Here is a 27549-nt window from a genome sequence, read left to right as displayed (position 1 = left end):
AATTTCATTATTACAACCTAATAATTTTTAAACGACCTTAGCGATAGATCTTATAACAAATTTCTGAGAGTTCTAATCGTCACACGACACAAATATGCTAATTTTTAATAAAGACCAGATCGTGTTTCATTTTAAACAAAATATCAAACATTCATCAAATCATTCTATAAGCGTTATCAGTGCTACCAAATCTGACACACACGATACAATGGTTTTCTCAAAAATATTCTAAGAACCTGAAATCGCAACATAACATGAAAAACGAGGAACGTTAATTAACATTTACTCATTTTCTGTTTCAGAACGAACGCACTACCGTGTCGAAACTGCCGTTTGCCCGCGATTCGTGATCAGCGCTCTCGATTCTTAGTTATCTATGAAAACCGGGCCCGCGTGTGACGATGTCGTCGAGTGGTGAATTTTCGACGCTGTCGAGCGGCGAGGCGACCGGAACCGGCGACGACTCGTTGCCCAGCTCGCGGGAGGCGACCGCGGAAGCCGCTAGTTCCGGCGCTGGATTCATGCCGCTGCGCGAGTTTCTGGACCGATTTTCGTTACCAAGGGTTGTGAGAGTGGAAGGTGCCGGTGGTAGGCCGATATTGTTATATAAACAACAGCAACGGTCGTTAAGAGTGACTGCCACATTGTTGATGCATCGTTACCGCCATGACGTGAAAGTTGGGCCTGAGATCGTCATTCCAGAGGGTTATCCTGGTGAGTAAAGATCGATCCTTTCTCAGATTTCTCAACTATTACACGCGACTGCTTGTCGTGGCATATTCTGAGCCACTTTAACCCATTGACTGTCAACTACGAGATGTCTCGTAGTAAGCGTCTGTACCAAAATTGCCAGCTACGAGATATCTCGTAGTGGGTGCTGCAAGTTTATATTTGTTACAAATGGCTATTTGAGTTAGGAATTGTTTGGAAGGATGAACGAAAAATGTATATAGTGCAGAGAACATATTAATTGGCAATTTTTACTATTGAAACTATTAAAATTATAACTGTTTTCTTTCAAATAAAACCGTGGCGCCCAAAGCAAGATGCGTTAAATTTATGTGGCAGTCAATGGGTTAACCAATGATACTCGCAGCATTCGAAAAGAACAGTTCGACGTCATTTAATGTACAAAGCGTTTGATGGTGGTTGGTAAAAAATTTGTAAGGTGATTTTTAGAGGCAAAACAGAACGAAAATGTAGAATAACCAAATCGTGTTCGAAGCTTTGTTTTCGAGAGAAACGACTTGGACGATTGTTGAGGTATGCGCGCGCTAGTAGTAAGAGTCCATTGTAAATGCGGCTCGTGACGGACGTCCCATGAGGCTGTGCGTGGGCATGCGCGCCGTAATGGTCTCCAAAGGCGCGCAGCTATTTGTTACGTATCCTCGTGTCGTATCACGGTTGTGTGTCAATGTGGACGGCAAGTGTTGCATTGTTGCGTGTCATCCAGTGATACGGTACTATGCAGTTTGATACGCGACGATGCAACGCTCGCTGACACGCAACGGCGATACGATAAGGAGATATGTAACAAGTTGATGTCTATTTTGATGGCGCGTGTCTGCTTGCCTGATTTTTCAAGCGTTTTTAGAAATGTTCATTTGTTTGCTATTGTGAGAATAACAGAGTCTACGTGTGTATTGTGTCACACGTAACTGTATACATATTCAATAGAACATGTTCGTAGATAAAGTCTGCGTGTGTATTGTAGCACAGAAATGATCTCGTGGAAATTAGATATCCACTTAAATCATTTTTAATATTTTTCTAATTTAATTTGCTATCATTTTTCATTCTTTTTTAAATTAAAACTGTAAAGATTTTCTAATATTGGCGATGTCTGGAATAATGGAACAAAGTAATCTATCAATAGCATAAAATGAAATTTTGATACGGATACAGTAGAATTGAGATGAATTAATTTGAACAGTATTATAGCGCATATTAAGGACGAAGGAAAGTATAAATTATTGAACAAAAGTTAGAAAGTTTCTATACTGTGGCCTCACTGGTCTCTAGGTCAACTCGACCAGGCGAATCAGTGATAAAATATGATCTAAGGTTAGCTGGAAAGTTGATGTTAGTCTTTATACTGAGTACACCAAGTTATGTTTAGAAAGCAGGTGATCCTAGCGTGCAGAACAAATTTATCGTTTCATCGCTGTAATGTCCACTTACGCTATTATTACAGTTAATATTATCCTGAATTTTGAATGCTTCCTTTCTATCAAACTTCGATCTAATCTCGCCATTGTTTATCGAGCAATGTACTTCAAGTTCGTCAGTCATTTCAAGTCATTTTTGACGCGCCTGTGTCCTCGTAACCTAAAAAAAAAAACTTTCTAATTTCGCAAGAAAAATTGCTTTCGTTGCTCATAATTACGCAAACTAATCTGTATACCGACATCTCATTGTCCTCGAAATTGCGAAAACTCGTAAAAGAACGAGTATATCGACCATAACGAACTGACCGCCCTCACACCATCGAACGGAGCTGCACACATTTAGAAACATAAATGGCAGTGTTAATTCGTTGCCGAAAGAATCGTTATCCTGTTCAATTATCGGCCGATTGAACCACAATCGAGTCGAGTCCTTCGAAACCAGATTCCACCGGCGCGAAACGTTTCGCTATCCGAGCAATCTGCAAATAATAGGTAGGAACAGGGGACGGAGGTGAATGAGGCCTGAGTGCCATTTTCGAACCCGTCCGTCCGCATTCGAGACGGCTGGAAACTTTTCTCCGCCCGGGCAGATATAAATCAAGTCAAGGAGAACCGTCGAAACGGCGCGCCGTGGAAAAAGCGAGAGCCAATATCCGCGCTACGGCCAGAAATTCATTAAACACGGTTGCGCCGGTGGCGCTTAATGGGCCCAGCCGGTCTATACGTGTATCCGCGACTGCATAGAATTGACTAACCGCGGCTGGCGTAGTGTCGATGTATCGATCACGTCCACGGCGATGATCGATCGTGCGCGCGAATCCTATCAGGAATTCGATCTCGGATTAAAGCCAATGCGGGTGCTTGCGCAAGATCGCGGGCAGGAAAGTGGCCGATTAATAAACGGCCCCTTTGATCGATGGAAACGTTTACATTCCCATCTTGTTCCTTTTTAACGAGTTTATGAGCGCCCCGCGAAACAACCGGTGGGATCCGATATTGGCTGTGTTCACTCTGACTCGAGAACGATCCGGCCGTTTGATTCATGGGCCAGTCACAATTAACTAAATACTCCTATCTGTTTAATTGTTCATTGAATTTGTAGCGTTAGAGTTTTATTTGTTCACATTGGGGGAGAAAATCGATAATTATTCATTGTTGTAATTTTTAGCTTGCTGCATTCTTGGTGGTTACTGTGATCGCCATGTTTGTCAAGAGTGCTTCGTAAAAGGGCACCCTTGGCACGCGATGGCTGCATAGAGTAATAGATGTGATCACAGCTGACAGCTGACCTAATTTAAGCTATGCAATATTTTTTTGTTTATTTAGGGGTTGCAGGATGCAGATTAGACTTTCTTTTTTTCTCTGTTGTAATAAAAATAGTTAAAGCAATGCTGTATATATCGAGCAATTCAGGACCCATCTTGCATCCACCAATACATTTCTGAAGCACCCTATATTCAACGAATAACATAAAAGTCCTCAATCGAATATGTATATGGGTCGTTTTTATTCGACGAGATGCACACTCGCGCGATCGAAACGCACACGAGCCTAATAAATAATCGGAAAGGCTCGTCAGAGCGTACCAGCTCGGGACTTAGAGAGCCCTCAATGCGCTAGCTCATGGCGTCGCGTTCTCGAGATTTCCTACGCGCTGGCTAGCCGCGATACATAAGAAAGGGGTGCATTTGTTTGCTTATTTACCCGCAGCCGAGTGTGTACATATGTAATCAGGTTGTAGTAGGCACGATGGTGATTTAACCGCGGCCCATAGAAAGAAAGTAATAGATGGTTGTAGGTGGCAGTGGCTGTTTAACATTGAAACCGAACGTTGAGCGCCTGCGCAGCGTTCGACTTGAACTGTGCTTGATCCTGACCAACTATTTTAGCGTTACTTATTGGAATCGTTTCGTGTCGTGTGATAAATTCGAGCCGCGGCCAGCGATGTTTCGCGTGTTGGCGGTTATGAAAATGAATGTGAGAGTGTGTCGTGACGTAATGACCGAGTACCTATCACAAGTTTTGGTGGGATATGTTTGACATTTAGACGGAAATTGTAGTGGTGACGACGATAAATGAATTATATAAATAGTAGTCATTGTGCAAATTATCGAGGGGAAATTACGCGGAGTGAATTGTGAGACAATGGATATTTTATACGGTTTCGAGGTGGTAAAAATTTCGTTAGCATTTGATCGAGTAGGATCATCGTGATAGCGATGACACGAAACGTTCATCGAGCAAATATTTTACCTCTACCTTTATTCAATTATATATTGGACTTGTATGACTCATTTTGTTGTTTGTATCTTTGTTAAAAATCTCTGTTAAAAATTTTGTTCACTTGAAAGCATTAGATTCAGCGCAGAAAATCGAAATTCTACTGTATTTCCAATTTCAAGCAAACCAATTACAGTAGACCAGCTATTATTCTTCTGTCTAAAATACTCAAGAAAGAATCAATATCCACTGTTTAAATAAGAGTTTCAATCATTTGCCATGAATCCCCTCAAAAATGAAAACTGATACAAACAGAATCCTCTGCGATTCCATTAGATCCTTAAACCATCTGGTTTACAGTAAAAAATACTCTAAAAACAGGTTATAATGTAAAACACGAAACTGAGTGATTCGATTTTTGTACACGAAACCGTGGACCTGGTGACGGTTCGTAGCCGTCGCGCGGTCACAGGCAGGAACGACCCAACGTCAGCGTATAAATACCGAAGGAAAGTATGAGGTAACGTGGCAGAGCGTGCCGTGAATTATAATTTAATATCGGGCCGACCCCGTGATACCTTGTATATCCGCGAGTGTCTACCAGGAATGGCGGGGAGGGCTCGCGTACGAATCACATCGTCGAGTTCCTTCCCGAATACGCACACCCTCGCCGCGGTGGAACGGCGAACAGGGCGTCTATTATTCAGCGAAGGGGCCGCGCCGGAGGTGGTCAGTGACATACGGCCGCGTGTAACGGCCCCGGCCTCTCGTATTAGCATAACGGCTGACGATACTTTTTGAATGAAAAACGCGTGAATTACGCATGCACGGCCACGGCTGCGGCGTGGGTCGAAATTACGTTGATGCCGTGATCCCGCTCGAGCGGTGCAACAGTTTCGTTCAAAATGGTGAACGCTGCTCTTCCTGCCTCTGTCTCTCTTCGCTTTCTGACATTCTTTGCTGTGGCGTTCAACGTAACTCGCATTTTTACCATCTTTTGTTCGTCTCGTGTTTTAAATAGGGTATTTTATGAGCAAATTCAGTTTTATGAAGTATTAGATTCGACGATTTTAGAAACTATTTTAACGTTGATAAATTTTTAAACTAAAGTTATGAAGTCGTATTTTTCCCCTTTGAGGTCGTACAACTTTTGCATTTAACAATTTTCTATTGGATGCATAGTTTAAAAGTTACTTGACGTGTGATAGTTACATTAGGGAAGGATAATAAAATTAAAATCTCCAATGTTGTGCAAAGAATATTCTGGGATGCGCAGGAAAGACCCTCGATTTTTCTCAAAGAAATCTCAGAGCAAATTCAGTTTTTGAAATGTTAGATTCGACGATTTTAGAAATTATTTTAGCGTTGATAAATTTTTAAACTAAAGTTAAGAAGTCGTATTTCCTCTTTGAGGTCGTACAACTCTTGCATTTAACAATTTTCCATTTATCAATTTTCTAAAGTAATTTCGCGTGTAATAGTTATATGACTCATCCTGTGTACAATTTATTTCGTGATAAAAATCTCAAATGTTGTGCAAAGAATATTCTAACGATTAAATCTCAATTTAATTATTAACATAACACAGAAAAGATTCCCATATAGCGTATCTCTGTACACACAACACCAGGCTAATAAATTGATTACGCATGTGGCGCGCGTCGCGACATTTCCACGCACCGTTGAAAAACGTTCCCGTGTTGAACGCGTCAATTCGTACGTTCAAACATCTCTTTCCGCTTCCTCGTTTCGCCCTCCGCCTGTCCCCGGCTGTCCTCATCCATTTCCTCGTCCCCGTACGGTTAGTCCCTCCCACGCAGCGGGAATTTATGCAAACTAGACGCATAATGATCGCATCTGTTCACAATGGGTCGCTAACGAAGTCCTGACCGGTCTAATCTCGGCTCGAGGCGCAACTGTGTTAGAATCGCCGCGCTCAACCGCGTCGCATTCGGTTGCATCGCGTGTCCCGTCTGTCCCGCGCATATTTCCAGCCAGTCGACGCGGGCATGCCCGCTCGATTCGTGTCAACGGAACGATCGATACAGTTTGAAGTTTTAATTACGGGTCTAGTGGGAACTGGTCAACGAGCGGAACCCGCTGAGAAGGAAGGAGAGACGTTTGAAGAGTGGTTCGTACATCAGCTCGTACGTACCAGGAGCATTCCACCTTGATTTACCTTGCTCGAGCGCATAAATCTCGGGCTATCGATTAAATTTTAATTGACGGAATAATATTTCTGGGAACCTGGATCAACGATATACACACGCGCAAATAGAGGACACTCGAGTTTTACTCGAGCGCCGATTCGATCGACGATACGGTTGACGATCTCGCGCTCCTTCGACTTGGTCGGATTATTCGATGCATACCTCGTTATGGCTTTTTGTTTTCTTCGTGCCAGCCTGCTTATTGGGTTTGTAATTAACTGAGAAAACCTGGACCAGTCGTGGAATCTGGGGACGCAAGAACATGCGAAGAAAGTTCAATCTGTCGTGAATGCGTAAAATATGAGCGCACGGAGGATGTACTGGGTGTTTCACGCAAATTGATCAAAGCAGGGTATTAAAAAGATGGAAGATAGAATTAAACGATTTCGTGCGATGCATGTATGTTTTTCAAACGTAGAGCCATCTTATGGATGTGAGAACCACTTATTCATTTCAGTCCTGTTAAAGGATGTCAGCAACAAGGAACCCCGATGGCAGACTAAAATGAGGACAAGATAATAAAAAGATATTAACAATATTATTTAATGAATGCAAATCTACACTCTCTTTCGAGGCTGGACCGTTAGCCTACGTTACATACTAATACTATCGCACTCATTTCGCTTCATGCATAGATTTCAAAGTCACCTGTATCCTTCGAATAAAATTATTAACCACTCGACACATTTTTTAATTCTGTACAGAAGTATTAAAGTACTTGAGCTGAAAAATGATTAGCATAAAAGAGTTAAAATATACATTTGAAAGGGTTAAGGATGGAAGATTCCCAATACCGCCGGAAGTAGTTTCGAAAGTTCAAGGGCCATCGGCAGGGAGTTAACAGCCAATGAATTCTGACTTTTTATTGCTTCCTGCTGTAGCTGGAATATCTAGCGGCCGCGGTGTTCTTTGATGACGTTTCTTGGTTGAAATTTCAAGCAGCGATGCCTTTGCCCCCACACCCTTCAACTGGATTTTTATTAAAGACCTTCTTATACGAAAAAAAACTAAAATCATTTATCCACAGAAATTGTACATATCCAAATGATTTTCTATGGAGTTCAATGTACGATTTTTGTCGCCATTTTAAAGGAAAAATGCACCTATGACATTGAGTACCATTTCATATCTTCCATTAGTAAATTTCAAATTAGTTTCAAATTGATATTGAAATTTAATACAGATATGACACAAGTAATATTCTTCTACATCTGTAAAATTAAAATGAAATTTATATTAAAATTTAATAAACATATGATATGATGCGTTTCAACAACTGCAGCACTAAACTCTGCAACGCTGATGCAAGTACTTAATACGAGGAAAATGTTACTCTGTACCATTGGTCAGTGACGTATGGCTGAAAAAAAGTTTCTCGACGAAACGACCTTACTCCAGAAAGCTTCCTGCCCATGGACCCCTACACGGTACCCACGCTTTTTCGCCGTAGGGAAAAAACCGAGCCACGCCGTGCTCTTTGTTCCACGTGAAACGTTATCAAGGAGTCGAGGTACGGCCTGGACGAAGTTTATGCGCCTAGAAATCCGCCGATGTTTCTCTGTAATGGTGGCAGAAAGCTAGAGAAGAAAGAGTGAGAGAGAGAGAGGGAGAAAGGAACAGAGAAAAAGGCCTATCTTTATAGGAGCGGTTGCTGTAGATATCGCGTGAAAGCGCGCTCGTGACTTCGCGAAATACCGTGGGAGTACCTTACCAATCGAGGGAATCGCTTTTCGAGCGGGATTCCTGCGAACGAACGACGTCTTAAACGTTTAAACACCCGCTGCGAGAAAAACCACCGCAGTATCTTCTTCCGTGGATACGAGTTCGAGGAACATCGACCGCTCGTGTGGGCGTCCGTGGACAATGCTAGAAAATGGCTGATTTTTGGCACGATTATTGACGACGTACTATTTTTCTAATCGACGAACGATTTTTAAAGGTATAATTGCGTGCGATGCTTGTTCCTAAACGATAGAGGTGATTTGCTATTTAGTTTCCAAATGTACGACTACCAGGGATTGGAAAAAGCTTCTGCTTAGAAGTTGTTAGTTAATAGCTGGAATAATTTAGGGAAATATTCTAGTGCATAGATCTAGTTTTGGTTAAAATTTATTTAGTTTGTTTAAAATGCATAGTCAAAAGGATTCTTCGTTAATATGAAATGTGACTGTGAATATAGAAAAAGGAAGAGAAGGTCCTCAACATTTGAATGGAACCTTCTTAACAAGATTTTAGAGATCGTTTCAATCAAAAGTAAGGTAACAGAACGATATAGTTCTACAGTCCTCATTGATGGTTTTGATATATATAAATTGCAGATACTTCGTGAGAATGCGACATAATGTTGAACACAAGAAGTAAGTCGATTTAAGTATTCGCTTGTTACGTATCTTCATACTGTATCACCGTTGCGTATGAATAGGGTTGACAAACATTGCATCGTTGCGTATTAAAATGCATTATATAGTTACGCCACATAAATATACAACTGTGACACGATGCAGGAATACGAAATAAGTGGATACGCGTTCGAATATTTGAAACTTATAACACCAAGATCCAAAGTCTAGTTTAGAAAGTGTCTAAAGTACAAGAGATATACAAAGTTCCCTGTTACTTCACGATCTCCATAGTATATTTTCGGTTCATTAACTTCCCTCTATATCTCAGCAAGGTCCATAACAGCAACTATCGCAACGTGCCACTAACGGCACAATTGACATCTTACAAATCCATCCATTTCTCACGCGTTTACCTCATACTCGCAGAAAAGGTTAACTTTTCCTCTACCGCACCTAAACTTATCTCATTCCTGGTACAACGATCCCGTTCACCAGTCCATTAACGATCGATTCCTAACGCGTCGCACCAGCGGTTCGAGAACCACCCTGGGCTACCACCTGTCGGTCCAAAAACCAATCCTGCTCGCGAGGCGCGCAGCAAAAATCATCGTGCTTCCCTCTATCGAGGCTGAAAACGGGTAAAAGCGATCCAAGAGGAGGCGAACTGCTCGCGCTTGGGCGGAAGTGGGTGCCAGCTCGATTCCCTCTGCCGCGGTGCCCGTTGATTTATAACCAGAAACGCATCGTCGTACAGCCAGCTCGGGTGTAAGGCCTTTCGCGCGCCTCTGGATTTGCATAAATCTCGGAAACGCGAGGGAGCCGCGAAATCGAAAGTTGCGCAGCGCGCACGCGGTAAAGGCGGCCCCGGGTATTAAGGATGCTCTCCCGCGCGCACATCTAGCCTTTACGATCGGGGCCAGCCCGAAGAAGAAGGTTTTCCCCGGTTCCTCCGAGCCATCGAACGCTTCGTGCCGGCGATTTATGACGGACCAAGTCCGTGGAATTTCTTGTTTTATTTATGGCCACCGATCCCCGGGCCCGGCTATCGCCTGGAAATATGTTTATTCCCGCGCAGCGCCGCGGTTGACTCCGCGGATTCGAATCCTGCCCCCCGGGGGATGCGCCACGGAGAGAGAGTCGGGGCCACGGCGAGCGCCCGTGGAATCCTGCGGAGAACGGCCAGGGTGTTGAACTGCTGGGGTTAGAACAGATTAGATAATGATGGTATGTGCGCGATGGTTTATGAATATGCAGATACAGTCGGTTACAAGAGTGCGCATTCTCGAACTTTCAATATTTTAACGGGAACTTTTCGAACATCCTATGGCTATAACGGTGGTAGAATTTTTTGTAGATGTAGAGTTTGAGGAAACTTTGGAATTAAGAATGGACGATGATGTTGGAAAGTTTGTATATTTGAAATTTGTTTCTCTTTCTCTGAATATTTGCTATCTTGATGGTGAAATTTTGTTATTAATTGAAATAAGATTTTATATCGTGAGCTATGTTAGATGTTGCTGTTGTGTGTGAGAGTTTATGAATTTTTATAAATATTTTGTCGTTTAATTTTTATTGTCATTGTACGGTGTATGTATGTAGAATTTGTATAAAAATTTGGGAGTATTTGTAAGATATGTGTGTCAGAGTTTTGAATGTTCGACTTCGAAATACAAACGCTTGCGTCAAAATGGATGCTTAATGGGTGCATCCAAGGTGCACGAGAATTAAATTATTCAGAATATTTATAAAGTTCAGCGTGCTTTTTTTCGCCTCCACGCGATAAAAAGGCGGAGAACGGAATGCTTTAGCAGATTGTATAATAAGAATAAGGCGTTGGACTGGAAATCAGATAGTTACGAGGGTAACTATAAACTCCTAAGGACTCATAAACATCTTTTCAGCTCTCGTATCTACGTTAACGATTGCACTGCATCACGTTTAATCCTACATGAAATTAATTCTTATGTTTCTTCTTTTGCGAAACTTTTTCGGATTTTTATTGACAATTATTGTCCACGTTGCTCTCTGCGAGTGCTTTTACGATTTCCGAAAGCAGTTTACGTCGAGCTAAAAATCCGCGATACTTTTGCGCCGTGTTTAACGAACGGATGAGATATTAAAATTTGATAAAACCAAGTAGCGTCTTCTTTTTAGCGGATTTATACATATTTCACAAATATAATTATAATGAAAATCCTTCGTGGTACATAGCACAAAATAGAATAAAATCTTATGAACGAGTTGTGGTAATTAAAATACTTCAGTTACGACTAATAAAGGATTAGCAATTCGGTAAAAAGACAATTAAAGTAAACAATAGTGGGATATTATGCGATAAAAAGTTTTTTCTTCGTTGCATGCGGGTACCTATTAACGGAATATTAAATGATTATAAACACGTATCGCGGTTGATGTCGTTTCTTAATTATAACCCCGTATAAACGGTACCAAACGTAATTAAGCCATAAACATGAACAGTTCTGTAATTAAACGAGCAAGTGGGTCAAGTTAAAACATATAGTTTCATAAAATTTGGCTTCTCTTGCTTTTTCTTCTTTTCTTATCTTCAAATTTCTTCAGTGCTATTTAATATAATAAAAAAGGAAATGCACAATGGAAGAACTATTTTAAAAGTCATTTTTCCAAATTACGATAAAAAAACATTGCACGTCATTTAATCCACTATTTTATTTCAACTTTGTCAATTCAACCTCTGAGTTGAATTACTCGCATTCCCTTTCGTCGCAGATTTCAAACGAGTTTAGCCAATGTATGAAAGTGTTGCAACTTCCTCTTCCGTTACAGCATAGCTATGCAAATGCACAATTTTCCATGAACTTAATAAATCGCTTCAGATTCCGACTTGCAAAGGCTGCAATTTCATTCCTCCCCGTCTCACGTTTATAAATAATAATTAAATGTCGAAATACGTACATCGAATTCCTTATACAGACTACGTGAACGTCACACGTTACGAACGCTATCCAAAGGCCAAGCCCCGCAAGAAACCAGCGACTCTGATTGTAGCCAGAGGCAAGGAAATATCATTCGAGGTAAACAACGCTTAATTGTATCTGGAAAAAAAAGAGCGCTTTGAAACGTTGAAAATGAACGGGATAAGGAAATAACGAGCGTTATTCGCGAGCAAAGTGAGAGAGGAAAAAATTAGCTCCCGGCGCGGTAGTTGGCAGCGAGCTAAATTGGATTTTTCTGCAACCATCGCGTTAGCGTGAAACAGAAAAATGATGAAACTTTTCAAAATACCCTCTCGAATACATTTGTCACACGTAAGTTTGAATATCTGTCACGATTTCAACCACATAAATGTAACTAATTCAAGCTTGAATAACTTGGCGCGAAAAAATTTGAAAATGGCCACGCTGTGAAATAATTCATTACAACATTTATTACAACATTTTCTTCTTTTTCACGTGGAATTCTTTCCTCGATATTACTAAGAATTTGCCTTCGAATCGACCACGCGATATTATCCATTCGTACTTGCGTTCAGTTCCACAATCATAGAATGCCGCTTAGCTTTTTATCGAGATCAGATTGGGGGGAGTAACAATGCGATCGTGGCTGAAAAACGCGGACACGCACGCTTAGAAAGCTATGTTTAGATCCCCTTAATACCCCGCGATTAGCGCTCGCACGTTCGAGCCCCGTAATCGTTAAATATCGCCAAATTATTTCGACTCGACGGAGCATCGCTGCACATTAATTACCATTTACTCACGTTTCGCATTAGTTGCCGCTCGATAGCGGGGGCAGCACTGGCGGACGCGCGAGAGAGACAGTCGCGGAAGGGAGAAGCTCTTAAGCTATGACATTACAGAGCTTTTAGGTGCTATCTTGGGCCTCGATACCTTCCAGTCACGGTATCTTCGCATTGTCTACGAGTCGGTGCAACGTTTCGTGATTATTTAGGCTTGCTTCAACGCCTCTGTGCTTGGAAACCGAATTTACCATACTTCCGCGCCATTTCCTCGTTCGATATCGTTTTAGTTGCGTTGGATCTTCTGATGCCGCGGATTAAAACGCGAATGCACCTTGTTCGTTCGATTCGTGTGCTATAGTACTTTAAACCAACGTATTTATATATACAAAATTAGATGATAACAGGAAAATTGTGTTTCATTACTTTATAAAATTTCTTTCTTGACTCAAATATTTAATATTGGTACAAATAAAATTTTTTTATTATACATAAGCTCTTACACGCATCGTACATTAATATCTCAAAGAGTAATGTATTTGAAACGATGGGAAACGTATTTTTGTTCTGATTTTGTAAAATTTCAAGGTCTCCCCAGTATTCTATTAAAACAGACGTAAACGCATCGTAATTGGCCAGCAAGCGCTGCTCGTATCGAGCAGCGCCAATTTCGATCGGCGGGAGCCGAAGTAAAAATGAAAGTGTATTTATTTCCACGGCAGAAAATAGACATTTCCCACCCTGCGAGCCGACAATTTCCTCCGACCATCGTCCGTGGCAACTCGAGCCAAGCTCAAGTAACAGTAGAAAAGGAAGAACGAAACGGAACCGGGGATTTTTTAACGCCAGGCCGGATGATCAGCAGCCGGGGTGCACCGTGAAAGATCGAGACTCGTTGCACGCGATTACAGTCCACGTGCACGTGCATTTCGAATTTTCTAAATCAGACGTTCCCCTGGAGAGGTTTCCAACCAAGTAGCAATCTAGGAGTTAACAGGAGCCTGGCCTGAAATTCCTGGCTCTGCAAGAAAATCGTTGCAATATCAGCCAGCGAATACGTGATATAAATGCGCAGACGAAACTGTGCATGCCTCCAAGCGGACGCTTAATCGCTCGAGGAAAGCTCGTGAATTCATTCGAGCAATCAGCAAGCGGATTTATTGCCGACACTGGACGTCTCTTTTCAGTGTACTGACAGCCCTCGTATAACACGGTTATTAGATTCTCAAAAAAAGGCAAGATTAACTTTTTTACTTTTTTACTTCGTTGTCTAATATGAAAGGATATGCGAAAAGATTTAGCGCAGAAATGTGAGAAAGTGCAAGTCTTAAAGGAAGTGCTTAGCGTGATCTGTGAGGAAATTGCAGACTGTTTGAAAGTAGATTGTTGTGCAATTTTTTGGGGGGAAATACAGTTATTCTAAAGTTGATCATTTCTCGACTAAAATTTAATTACTTTTTAATTTTGTGGAGGTGTGTGCAGAGACAGTTTGACGACTCCAGGAAGAAATTCTAAAGATTCGATTGCAATTGAAAATCTCAATTACAAGGCAGTGTTAAAATGGCACCTGTAGATATCATTAATATTGTGATCTTAATTCCTTAATTTGCATAAAGGTAGACGTAATTATATATGTGAAAAAAATGAAAATTAAAAGTAAAAATAATTGCTTTATGAAAACGATACAAATATGTATGCAACAATGGTGAAACTCCTTCTGTAGTTTCTACCATTTCGAAACTCGTAATTATTTATTCAACCAGAAGAAGATCGAAGTCATAAGATCGTTCCTCCTCTTCAGAATCGATCGCATGTTTCCCTTGAAAGTGGTTTTCCTAGAAAGAGAAACTCATTGTCGCATGCAGGTCGCGGAATGCCACGTGAGGGGAACCAAGAGATCCATTTTGAGGAAAGTGGAAGCACTTTCATTGAGAAATACTTTCAGGGGTGGGATTGTTTCCGGATTTCGCTTTCAACAGAGTCGGGTGAACGCAATAATCTGAGATCGCATTTTCTATGCTGAATTCCATTTCTGTATATTCTGCTTGGTATTTTCAAGGGTCGCTACTTTTAAGAACTCTAACATGTAAAATTTCTTTACAATTAAAATAAAAGTTTTTATAAAATACAAAGAACATCTGGAAATTCAAACTTGAAACAAAAATAAAAAAACTCACGGTTTGCCAATTTTATCGCGTTCATTTGTAGTAAACATGGCGGTAAATAAAAAGATATAAAAGAAGTAATTCAAATTTCTATCCATATGCAATAACCCATTAAAAATTAACATCACACCAGAACTCCTCTCTCCCATATGAAACAATTGATTTACAACGCGAGACTTCATTACGCATGGCAATTTTTCATCGAGTTGCATAGCATTTCGATAAATCCTTAGGACTTAAATGGCGCGCGTTCTGCGACGCGCGAAGCGGCGGCCATTAGAGTAAAATTCGAAGAGGAAAAATTTTAATTGAAGACTTAATGCGAAATCGCGGTTGCTTTACGAGTTGAATATAAAGCAGACTGATTTTATGGAATCCGTTGAGTATGCGTGTCTTTGATTATCGAGCAATTAACTCGTGATCGATGCTTCGCATGTTGAAGGGAGCCCATTAGGGAATCTGATCTGCAAAGGTATGAATTTTAATCTTCAAGGGTTGGAATTCTAATGGAAACGCATGTATATTCTTCTTTGGAATCGATGTACAGACGGTAAAGATATTTAAATCGTTTTATTGCAGATATGTCTCTTAATTACCGACATTTTTGTTCAGCTACTAATCGAGACTGTCTGTCCGCCTGCTTCGTTAGAGTAAAACAGTAAAACCGCATTTGCAGTATCGTAATACTTGAAATTGTCAGACTTATCGCGTACAATGTCGAAGAAGTCGGATTACATAAAATTGAATTGCAATTTTTCTCAAAGTTCGTGCATAAGATATTTTAGTGTGAACATCATTAAACGTTCTTTTAAAAATTCTGTAAAAGATACATCCAAGTATAATACATAGTATTATTCAAGCAGAGATTCGAATCAAGTTTACGACCATTACATACCGCGATTGCAATTATGCCAGTTTTTACTCACAATATTGAACTTGAGTGAAATCGCAGTTTACACACGATATTATAAACAGGTTTTCGTCGCGGTGCCCGATCGAATCCAGAAAAACCACCATTGGCATCGAAAGAAGTAAACGTAAATAATGTATCAACTTCTTTCACCGAATACCACGGGAACGGGAATGAAACTAAGTACACGATCACGAAAAGATCAAAGTACCCAAGAACGACAGCGCCCAACGAATATCTTAGTCCAACCCCTACAAACGTACCTGGCGAACTGAAACTTTTATGTCGCGAACTGCAACTTTTACATCCCAAATTGCAACTTTTACGTCGCGAACTGCGACTTTTACATCCCAAATTGCAACTTTATGTCGCGAACTACAACTTTTACATCCCAAATCGCAACTTTTACGTCGCGAACTGCGACTTTTACATCCCAAATTGCAACTTTTACGTCGCGAACTGCGACTTTTACGCCGCGAACTGCAACTTTTATATCCCAAATTGCAACTTTTACGTCGCGAACTGCAACTTTTACATCCCAAATTGCAACTTTTACGCCGCGAACTGCGACTTTTACATCCCAAATTGCAACTTTTACGCCGCGAACTGCGACTTTTACATCCCAAATTGCAACTTTTACGTCGCGAACTGCAATTTTTACGTCGCGAACTGCGACTTTTACGTCGCGAACAGCGCACTGAATTTCGATAGAACGCGGGCAGCGCCAGAAACGTCGACCATCGCGCGCCCCGGAACGATAACCGACGTCCCGCATCGCCTCCGCGGTATTTGCCACGGATGTAAATACCCGTGGGCCCCGAGGAGTCCCGTGGCTAGTAAATATACGCTCGCTGGTGCCCGACAAATTGCTCGCATGAACCAGAATAATTAGCATCGGCAGCCTCCGGTGGTGACTAGGTGTATCCGTGGCCAGGAACAACGACTCGCAGCCACGGAGGCGGACGGAAACGCGGCGGAACGTCAAAGCGCGGAGGACTCTCCTCCTCGAGCTATCTCCGTCTCTCCCTCGCCTTTCACTTTCCGTTCCACCCCGTGCGCGTCCATCCTCGCGTCCCTGACTGTCCCTCTCGCGGACGGGATCCGCGGCCCGCGTTTAATCAGCGCCGCTGACTCGACGCCGCGGCCCCTTCTTGGCGAACGCCGCGCGGCTGCTACTTAAGAATGTAATTTAATATGCAACGTTACCGCGGGCCGCTGCGCGTCATATTTATAGGTATTTATGCATCTGGCTACGTGGGCACGTTTACACCGAGCCGATGCGGACGGGGATCATTGAAATTACCCCCGCAGAGGCGGCGGCCGCGGCGGCTACGTGGGTGGAATGCCTCGTTGTTTATCACTGGTTGGTTTCACCTCGGACCGCGATCCTCCACCCTGGTCACGACCCCTACGCGGGTCTAATGATGTTCTCCGCCGCTTTATACGACCTCGACGCTCGACCCTGCACCTGCCGTTATCGTAAGTCCCGCCGCACGGTTCGAATTGATCCACGCACTTCGAGTCAACGCTATTGGTTTTACGAGTGACGGTTTATTCTGGTTGGCGAGGACTGGTCGTCGTCGCTTTCGCGTGGTTGGGGTTGAGATATGCACTGGTGGGCGATGTTGTGCAGGTGATTAGTTGATTTCCAGGGTGGATCATGTGATTTTGGATTTATGATGTAGTGGAAATTTGGGCAGAATTTTTAATGTAATTAGGAGTGATTTTTTGGTCAATAGCGTTTGGGTGTTTAGTCGTTTTTCAGGGGTGGACGATGTGATTTTGGATTTAAGATGTACTGGAAATTTGGGCAGAATTTTTAATGTAATTAGAAATGATTTGTTGGTCGATGTTGCTCTAATGATTAGTCAATTTCCAGGGGTGGACCATGTAATTTTAAATTCATGATGTACTGAAAATTAGAGCAGAATTTTTAATATAATTAGAAGTGATTTGTTGGTCAATAAAGTTTGGATGCTTAGTCCTTTTTTAAGGGTGGACGATGTGTTTGGATTTAAGATGTACTGAAAATTAGGATAGAATTTTTAATATAATTAGAAGTGATTTGTTGGTCAATAAAGTTTGGATGTTTAGTCCTTTTTAAAGGGTGAACGATGTAATTTTGGATTTAAGATATACTGAAAATTAGGATAGAATTTTTAATATAATTAGAAGTGATTTGTTGGCCAATACCGTTTAGATGCTTAGTCGTTTTTTAGGGGTGAACGACGTAATTTTGAATTTAAGATGCACTGAAAATTAGGATAGAATTTGTGATACAATTAGGGGTGATTTGGTACGAAAAAGTAAGTTGAAATTGTAGAATTGAATAATTTTTTATACGAGATTTTGTCTTGAAAATAAATTAATTAGAAAGAGTGAAAAATGTAAATAGTTTGTGTAAAATTGTTTAACTCGGTAGGTTTATATGTTTTTTATACGTATGGTCGTGTAATTATAGTTGTGTAGATCAGCTTCGCAAGCAAGCGCATGAATATTCGATGCAATCTGCGCAACGGTCGCTTCTTTGTCCGTTTTCAAAGTCCGCAGGATGTCTGGGGAGCATGAAAATTCAACGGGGCAATTACACAGTAAATCGGCATGTAAAGCAGCGTCATATGTTTTCATTTTCACGGCGTACATATTAATTTGTGCGAAATTTCAATACCCAGCTGGGAACCGGTTTCGTGCCGCTAAAAAATCCCCCTTGCTATCATTTTCGTTTCGATAAGTGCACAGCTATTAAGCGTAAGTGTCTCAATAATTACTCGAAAGTTGAACACGTACGATTTAACAAAGTGTACAATAAATATCGGCAGTTATCGCGAGCGTTTATCCTCAGGAAATTAATTCTGGAGCAGAACGTATTTAGGAAAATTAAAATTAACGAACGAAGTATGTTTGAAATTAAATGGTTAACGGAATTAAAATGTCAAATGAATTTTACAAATAAATACTATTTTTGCATCAAAAGAATTTATGAAAAAAAGAGAGAAATTATTATAAAATATAATATTATCTGAATCATCGATTATAAAAAAAAAAAAATATTATGCGATTGTTGGAAGGGCAATTCGGTGTTCGACGCGTGGTAACCTACAATTTGCTTCAATTTACGCTTAGAATAATGTCATGGTTCTACGGTATTCTATGAACCCAAGCCCAGATCGAATCGATTCCCTTTAACAGAATTCTGAATAGAATTCAGGAAAGGCCAGCTTAAAAGCTGCGGTTTCTAAGAACCACGCGTTTTATCGATACCCCGTGAAGTGATCAATGCGCCAAACACATGGCGTGCAACGTGCTATTACGGCGCCTTGCTCCCGGCAAAACGCTTTACACTGCCTTAGCCTACGGAACGCGTAGAAAATGCGGAAAATTGTGTCTTAGCAGGGGGATCTGTCGTTTTATAAATAACGTCGTTACACGGCATTAACAAATTGCAGTAACTTTGAGCCTTAGCGAACCGATCGTTTCGTGAAACTCGATCGTGCAAAGTAGCAGCCAGTATTACCATGATTCTCTTCATTGTTATTATTACGTATCCAGCTAATACTTTTTCCTCTTGCTTCTATCCCTCTCTCTCACTTCCTCTATCTTTCAAATAACAAAAATATAAAACTATTTTCGTACAAATATAAAATTACACAAAATGATTTACTCCTGTGAAAAAGACACACTCGCGTGAAGGAATAAGTCGCAAAAAAGGATTTCCAGCTTACTTGTTCATGCTGAATCGCACCACTTGCCCTGTCGCACAACCAGATCGGTAACACTCTGTATAATACATGAATTAAATACATATGTGCATAAATCGCGTGTCTCGATATGCTGGTCGTGTAGAATTCGCTGTCCACGGAATTCCGTGGGGACAGGACTTGCTCGACACTTCATCGCTTGGGCATCAATCACGTTAGAAGGCATCGATTAATCGAAGAATTGAGTTAGACGGTGTCCGTCGTAGTGCCTCGGTCACGCCCTTCTCGTTCCAGAAATAGGAGTGGTTATGCTAATGCCAGAATTCGTATTGGTACTTTACGACACCGTTTGTATCCAGTGCACGCGGATCTACACGTGTTTCCCTGAATCGTCTTTGTCGTTTCATGGATGTCGCGTCAGTTGGATCCTCCCCGACTTTGATACCCTTCTTTAAATCAGTTGGCGTTTCGTTTCTTTCCTCTTGACGCTCGAATTTGCACAGTAGCACGCGCGAAGGATAACATTGGGCTGGCAAGAAAGTATTTTCTGTTCTGCAGGGTGAAATGAAAGTAATTTTTATAAAGTTGATCCCAAACTAACAGCTACGAACGGAATTACGGATAACTTGCTTGTAACCGAACTCAAATGTCAAAAGAAAGAAATGGTAACGCTGACAGAAGTAATTATTAAGGCAAAAGGTTCTCCCGTGAAAAGAAGCCTCCTCCTTAACTCTCATTCTTCGAAGCACTTGTAACAAGCCATAATACTTGTTCCATCCACGTCTCTGTTGCATACACCCCACACTTCACTCCTGTAAAGCAACAAAAAAAGGGTAACATAACGAATGCAACAAGAAACAGAGAAACATCCCACACGAATATCCACCGTAGCGAATGCGCAAGTCTCGAGCAAATCTGAGTACCACCGAGTCACCTTGTGCACAGTGACAAAGGGTTTGTTGAACCCTTCGAGCAGTCTCGTCAACGCGGTACGCTAAGTGGCCGTGAGGAACTCGAAAACGGCCCGTTCGAGCAGTCATAGTTTGCAGAATTCCCGATACGAGGCTGTAAAACAAAAGGCTCGATCCTGGTCAAGTGAGTCGGTTCAGCGAGGGCCTTAAAGATATCGTCGAACGGGTGACGCCGTGAGAAACGACGCCCCGCGTCGTTCCTCTCTTTGTTCCCTGGCAACGTAGGTGTCTTATCATCATTCCCAGGGAATCCTGGGCTCGCGCGTTCAATTTCAACGCTCGAAAACCCGTGGCTCGCCCGTGTTCCCTCCCTCGAAGGGATCCGCGTAGAGGGGACCATAAACGTCCGCGTAGGATCCGGCTGGGCACGGCCGTTTCGAAATTATTCCGAGCGTACACGTATGGAAATGAAATGGCCGCGCGATCTACGTTTCAGCCTGGGTACGCGCGGCAATCGTAGCGCCGCTGCGCTCGTCAGACGGGCCCGTTTCGAACGGAATCGTCATCGTCTCGGAAATTGTTGCACACCGGAATGCAGCTGGTTCGAGAAAAGCTGTTTTCATCGAGTCGCGATGGCGACCTCGTTTGGGATGCGCAGGGTGGCTGCGCAGACCCGTTTTACGACCACGACCGGATGCTGGAGCCTCTGCTTTCGGGTAACGAGATCGCTCTTCGCAATGTTACGCGCATTGCGCGTATATTTGTGCGTTCTGTTAAACTTCAGCTTAATGTCGTTTATAGGATGCAATCTGACTAGGTTAATTTCGAATTTGCTTCGTCTTTAAAGTTGGGTGATCCTATTTCTTAGTTTTTCTGTTCAGATTCGTGAAAGTAAAAGGAGTTTTAAATATGCAGGAGGAAGGTTTCTTAGAAATAATGACAGGAGTTACTGTGTTAATAGATCTGTAACGCGTGAAGGAGGAATTTTTAAGTTTGGATTTAACGAATTCTTGCTAGACGATTTATTGTACTGATTAGGATAAAATCATATGCGAACTAGATTTCTCTGATAGACAAAGAAATCTTACATTTCTGATATTTTCATCAAAATATTACACACTATCTAAGTATTTAATATGACAAAACGAGGATTAAACAAGTATGAACCAGAAATACGAATGACCTAAGCGCAAGGCCAGAATTGAACACTAAAATATGAAGTTAGAAGAAAGAAGCAATATCTATCATTTTCGAAACAGTTATAGGCGTTACTATAACATTCTATACGATGCTAGAAAGTTCTTGAAAATTGCTCTCAATGAGAGGAAACATCGCATTGTCGCTTCCTTCCTTGAACGCTTTCCATTATTTTAAAACTAATCAATCATCTCCGTTACCAAACATCCGCGAAGAAAGTCGCTTCCTCGAGTCATCTGTTTGATAGTTCCTACCGCTTTTTCTTGCTCCTCATACTTCACGCATCGAAATATACGAGCACGTAATTTATATGCCTCGCGATGTTACACAAACACGCGTGATGACAGTTTTATTGCCTCGGGACAATCTTGCGGGAAAATATTTCTCACCTCTGAATGGAATTGACTTAAGGAATCGCCAATTAGGATTGTTCTGCAATGATTAATTCAAAACGATAATCTGATAAGATCGTAAGTAAAATTGTAATCTGGAGTAGCTATTTTTTTAGTTTGGAAATGACATAGTTTTTTAAATTTTTCATTTGTGCATCCCATTCATTCGTTGAAAAAGGATCCACGTGTGCAATGAGAGAGCAAAATTTTAAGCTTTTGGTAAAAATTCCATTCTTTTAATGTTCTCGAAACTAGATTTTAATTTACACGTTAGCAAAATTGAATAATAGATCCTCTTCTAATTTTAACACAATTATACAAATTTAAAGCTACGTTTATTTTTTGCTTAATCAAAATTTTGTTTTACCCTTTATTTCCTGACGAGACTTGTAAGCATTTTCTAATGATACTATATTAATTTAAAAACTTTGAGACCCACTAAGACTTTAAAGTCCACTTCTATGCAATTATTAACCTTGGTGATGACTTTTGAGAAATTTTTAAGAAGCTTCTAAGAAACTCAATGAATAAAGAGTTAAGGCCGTTCAAATTCTCAGATTGGGTCGCCATTTTTAGTACCAAACGTGGACCCAGTCTCGTAACCATCTCGTCGACCCGTTGCTGCTCGACTGTTAAGAATTTCTACGCTGCGCCTACGCGAGATGCGTGAAAATAAACAATATCACTATTTTCGTATCATAAGCATAGCATTACGTGGGAAGGTGGGAGGGTGAGAGAGGGTGAAACGGACGATCATGTAGTTGAAAAGAATAAAGTCTCCCACACGGGACAATGTAGCCGCGTATTCTTTTGTTTGAGAAGGACGGCAAATGGGAGAACGCGAACATGGACTTCCCGCGTCACGTGCAGCGGAACAAAGAGAACGATACAATGGGGAACAACGTGAGACTGAGGGTGAAGCGGAGGATACCCGCGCGAAAGTCTCCCGCTTGTAAACATGGTTGCAATAGTGGCTGCGAACGCGGGAACACCGCGAGGAATCACAAATGTTGCAAGTATTGTTTCTCCTGCGTCTCCCATTGGTTCGCACGCAGTTTCTGTAAATTTATGTACAAGGTATTTGCTGGATGCAGCGCGATGGAAGAACGCACGCGTATACTACCGGTTTAAGGTTCAGCTACACTTATCGCATTTGTACTCTGCACGTATCTGCAAACTGCACAGTTTGAATATTACTGTACCTTCGTTTCTCCCTGGTTTTCGTACGATTTTGTAATATTGTATCGCAAAATTGTAACTATTAATTACAAAAGCAAGAGCATAGAGTATTTAACTAGTTTTTCTTTTCTTAAATCAGCTTCTGTTTCTTTTTTTGCCTTTACTTTACCTTACATTTTGCCTTTTCTCTTTCATGTCGATCATTTTTGCTTACTTTGGTAATTTCTTACACACTTTCGTCGACTGTCAGCTCTGAAGGGGCAAGAACTCCGTGTTATTAGGTACGTTAACCCCTGATTGCTTGGACAGAACAGTACGAGATCTACTTGACCAGAGTGTAGCACACTCTTTGCATATATTTAAATTAGTCGAGTTATTTATCAACAACTATACCACGATTGTATCAGTATATCTATTCATCTACTTCCTATTTATCGATTGGACGCCTCGACCAATTATACTGTCGATCGCCATCCAAAGAGCGAATTTATCTGTGAAAGGTGTAATTATATCTCTAATCAAGTTTGTAAAAAACTGGTTTCATTAATTGCACGATGCTTCTTAGCGTAACTCGCGAATGTTAATCATAGGGGATTGTTGCATATTTATGTCACCTTGTAATTTATGGAATGACGCATTGGATAGATTAAAGATTACGGGAGAGCATGATTGTCTTTTATTTTTGTAATAATTATTGTATATATAGCACAAGAGGAAGGACAATTCATTTGATCAAAAATACATGAAAGTATCTTTAAATGTATATTTTATTTACTACAATCGTGGAGAATTGATTTAAAGTATTTTCTGTACAAAAATTGATTCGAATCGCAGAACAAACATTTATAGAATTTGAACATATGCCGCGCATGCTCCAATTTCTAGCCGGGACCAGCTGTACCGACCGAAAGATTTCTTTTGAATGGCGATCGAGGGAAACGGGTCAGCAGCGTGGCAATGCAACTGCACTTCTGTCGCACTTGGCACCCTGTAATTTCGCAGTCATCTCTGATTGCGTTCCTCTGGCGTCACTGCCGGTCTACCGCCAGGAAAGTGGTCACTTAGGCCTGTGAAAGGATGTTACCGACCGTGGTTGGGTACCAGATGAGAGAAATAGATCGGTGCTACTGGGCGAAACGTATTTTTCAATTTACTTTAACAGCCTGCACTCTTCATTTCACGGGGAACTAAACGCGTGGCATTTCAAAATAAGATTGAAGATATTGTAAATACTACTTTTCAATGGTTTCTTTTAAACATCGTATTTTTCATATCGTGTTCTTATTTTCACGTACAAATTGCTCGTTCCTAAAACAATGAACAAGTAGAGAATAATTTTGAAAAAGAGGACAGCGCAACTCGATGTTCTATATTTTCTATAGTCCAAGCAATTACATTACGAATTAAAATATGCGATTAATTTAGAGGATAGGATAGAGGGGTATAAGAATGTACTTCCTGTTTGAAGTAAAACGAAAGCATTCCTTGTGCGTTCAGGTCTTCACATAAATTGTAATTATCGCTAAAAGCTTTCTTTCTTCCGCTTGAAATCTGAAAAAAAATGAGGAACGACAGCGAATCGGGGATCGTTTACAGAAAATTAATAGAATTCCGATAGTTTACTATCATCGCGTCTCACGTGTATTAATCGTCCTCCGCAGGTGTACGAGGACTGTTAATTAGAACTTTAAAACTAGTCTGCCGATGATAAAAGTTGTTAAACAGAGAAGGTATTGCATCCTGTGCTGGTTAATCTAATTGCTTTGGTATAACTGCAGCCGGCTAGTTAGATCGTTTAAGGCCACTAGCTGGATATCTTTACTACCTTCCGCGGAGCTACAGTTCATCCACCTATTACTCTTGCTTCTATTTGCGAGAGCACCTGTTAAGTTCAGGCCTATCAGATGAAACGAGAAAGGGAACAGGTGGAACTTTACACATAAGCAGAACTTTATCTACGCGAAATTGATTAAACAAGTGCTTGTTATGGCCTGAGATGCTAGATAAATGGAATTTTATTCGATTCGGTTAATTGAAGCCACGTACGTTTTAATAGGTGGACTTCTCTCTTTTATCAAAATATCGCTGTTAATGCTCCCATAAAACGTCCCCAGAGATGTCATTGAACTACTTCATGCGAGCTTAAACGTCGATAAATTTTAACGCGTTATTGCCATCTTTATTGTAACAATATACTTAACACTTGAACTTTTTACTTCCTTTAAGTGCAATGTGATACGACTTTCCATGTTAAGAAGTATTTTTGAAAAATGATAAATTCGATGTTCGCAACGTTTTCAGAGAAGATATCTTACGCGAGGACTGTAAATGAAGTTCTCGATCAAAATGAACGACGAGAGTCGTTTCGCTTCGAATTCACGCGAAGAAAAACGTGCAAGTATATTTTTCTATGGATCAGAATTCCCAACTGATCGTTCATTTTCACCTAATTTTCTATGCAGTCGTTTCTAATGCACACGATCATTTGTTTAGCCGGCAACTTCCTCCGCAGTGCTCTTCGCATCGATCGGACACAGTTACTCGATCATTCACAATCAGGGTTCGTTCAGAACTACAGTTAGCTGTTGAATTACCTGGTCGAGCCAGCATCCCATCGCGATTGCATTTTTCTCCTCGCGCTATTAAATTTTTTACTCGCGAGATTTTCTGCGATCGGAACACAAATTTTGCGAGCTCTTTTCTATATATACACACACATCCTCATAGTTTTATTATTTCTGTATTAATGTATATACTTCCGTCTGGATCTTTGATGACACAGATGAAACTATCGTAGCCCATGGTAGCCATCTTGAAAAGTACCTTTGAGTTTGTATTAATGTTCTGAAAGTCTAGCATTGAAAGCAAAGAATTTTTGTTCTCCACACTTTCACACTTTTTTATATTCTGTACTGTTATTTTCTATTTATGTCTATGTATGTTACTTTCATACCAAATCTACGAATATTTAATGAAGATACGATTTAACACAATTCAAAATAGATCTAGCATTAATGTTCTGAAACTCTAGCATTCGAAGCAAAGGATTTTTGTTCTCCACACTTCCACACTTTTTTATATTCTGTATTATTATTTTCTATTTATGTTTACGTATGTTATTTTCATGCTAAATCTATGAATATTTAATGAAGATACAATTTAACATAATTCAAAATAGATCAGCAAGATATTGACAAATAAATGTATTCAATTACAGACATTGATAAACATGCAACAAAAATAATTTTTTATGAGGTACAAACAGTCAAGTTTGCTTAAATTCCCTTTCCCATTAGATTCACGTGTCCACTACAATACCAAATGGTATTCTCCTTAAAAAAAATAACAATTAACCGACACAAATAACGTACGCGTATGCATTCGATTCCTCCAAATTAAACAGGGACAGTAGAATCGCGTTGACTCGTGAGCCACCAGGTTTTACCAGAACTTTCGATGTTACCCGCGCGTACCGTGACAGAAGCGGCAAACCCGGCCAAGTTCTAACGCAGGGACGAGCAAAAGGAGCCGCGCGACGCATCCACCGTTCCAGCATCCCATGTGAATAAACTCGCGGGGCTACCGGTCCAGCGAGTCGACTTAATCGAATGAAACGAGTCCGCAGGACGCGACTTCCAGGACGTGGCGCGGTGATCCCTGGACCTGCCCGTATACGTGACTACCGGTAGCACACGTAGGGAGCGCAGGGGGAGCCAGAGGCACGCTTAGCGCGGCTCCGCTCGAACGGTGCCTCCGATCACGTAATCTGACTAATCGCTTCCGGTCCCGCTGGCTCGCTTCCAGTATTATGGCCACGCGAGCTAATGCCAGCCGGCGTTCGAGAGGTGCTGATGATACGGCTGCCGCGCGAGCACGCTGAACAGAGACAACCGGCGAATGAAAAGAGAGTGGGTTCACGTGATCCATCGCGAACAGCCGCGATGCAGAAGGTTAAGCGAGCCGTTTAACCCGGCTCACGGGGGGTCGAGCGAACGGGGGTGATGCACGTGGCTCTCGCGGGGTAAACGTTGCTTTCGATGCTCGATGGTTTGCAGAGAAAAATGCCGACGCCCGCGGCGACGGCTGATGGAACCAATCGTTCCTGGCTAGGGGATGACGGGTTGCGATGCGGCTTTTTTCGCGCTTCCAGGCTACGTGCTTCTCTGGCTATGAAAGGAGCCGCGCAACGGTGCTTGCTTTGGGATTGTGTTGAACGCGATGCGTATGTGGGAGAAAGTATTTGTTCTCTGTGTTGTTGGTGAATCAAATAGCTTTAGTAAGGATGTGTTGTATGATGACTGTCCGATTAGTTGGTATCATTTGTTATTTGACTTGGTTTAGCATTGGTTTAGGTTTGTAGTACCATGACTGTCTTACATTTGTCACTGGGACGAGCACGTTGCAAACTTTCTCGCAGTTGCTCGCTTAACCTTCTGATT

General features: G+C 41.3%; 2 protein-coding genes and 1 long non-coding RNA gene across 3 annotated transcripts in view; all 3 read left to right on the top strand.

The window, feature by feature from the left end:
* Positions 1–27549, top strand: part of LOC143429767 (uncharacterized) — a 206034-nt gene that overhangs the window by 17924 nt on the left and 160561 nt on the right. The window lies entirely within an intron of this gene.
* LOC143429817 (uncharacterized) overlaps positions 1–27549 on the top strand; it is a 62454-nt gene that overhangs the window by 9477 nt on the left and 25428 nt on the right. Inside the window, exon 2 of the mRNA XM_076905613.1 lies at positions 303–714. Within this exon, the coding sequence (XP_076761728.1) occupies positions 402–714 (313 nt within the window). The 5' untranslated portion in view covers positions 303–401. The remainder of the gene's footprint in view (positions 1–302; positions 715–27549) is intronic.
* Positions 4684–6644, top strand: LOC143429914 (uncharacterized). Its single transcript, XR_013102585.1, has 3 exons — positions 4684–4747; positions 4844–4908; positions 6462–6644. It is a non-coding gene; the product is annotated as an uncharacterized LOC143429914 (long non-coding RNA).

The sequence above is a fragment of the Xylocopa sonorina genome, chromosome 12 (assembly GCF_050948175.1).
Source record: "Xylocopa sonorina isolate GNS202 chromosome 12, iyXylSono1_principal, whole genome shotgun sequence".
Lineage (NCBI taxonomy): Eukaryota > Metazoa > Arthropoda > Insecta > Hymenoptera > Apidae > Xylocopa > Xylocopa sonorina.
Note: the sequence above shows the minus strand (reverse complement) of the source record. Positions and strands in the feature narration are given on the sequence as shown.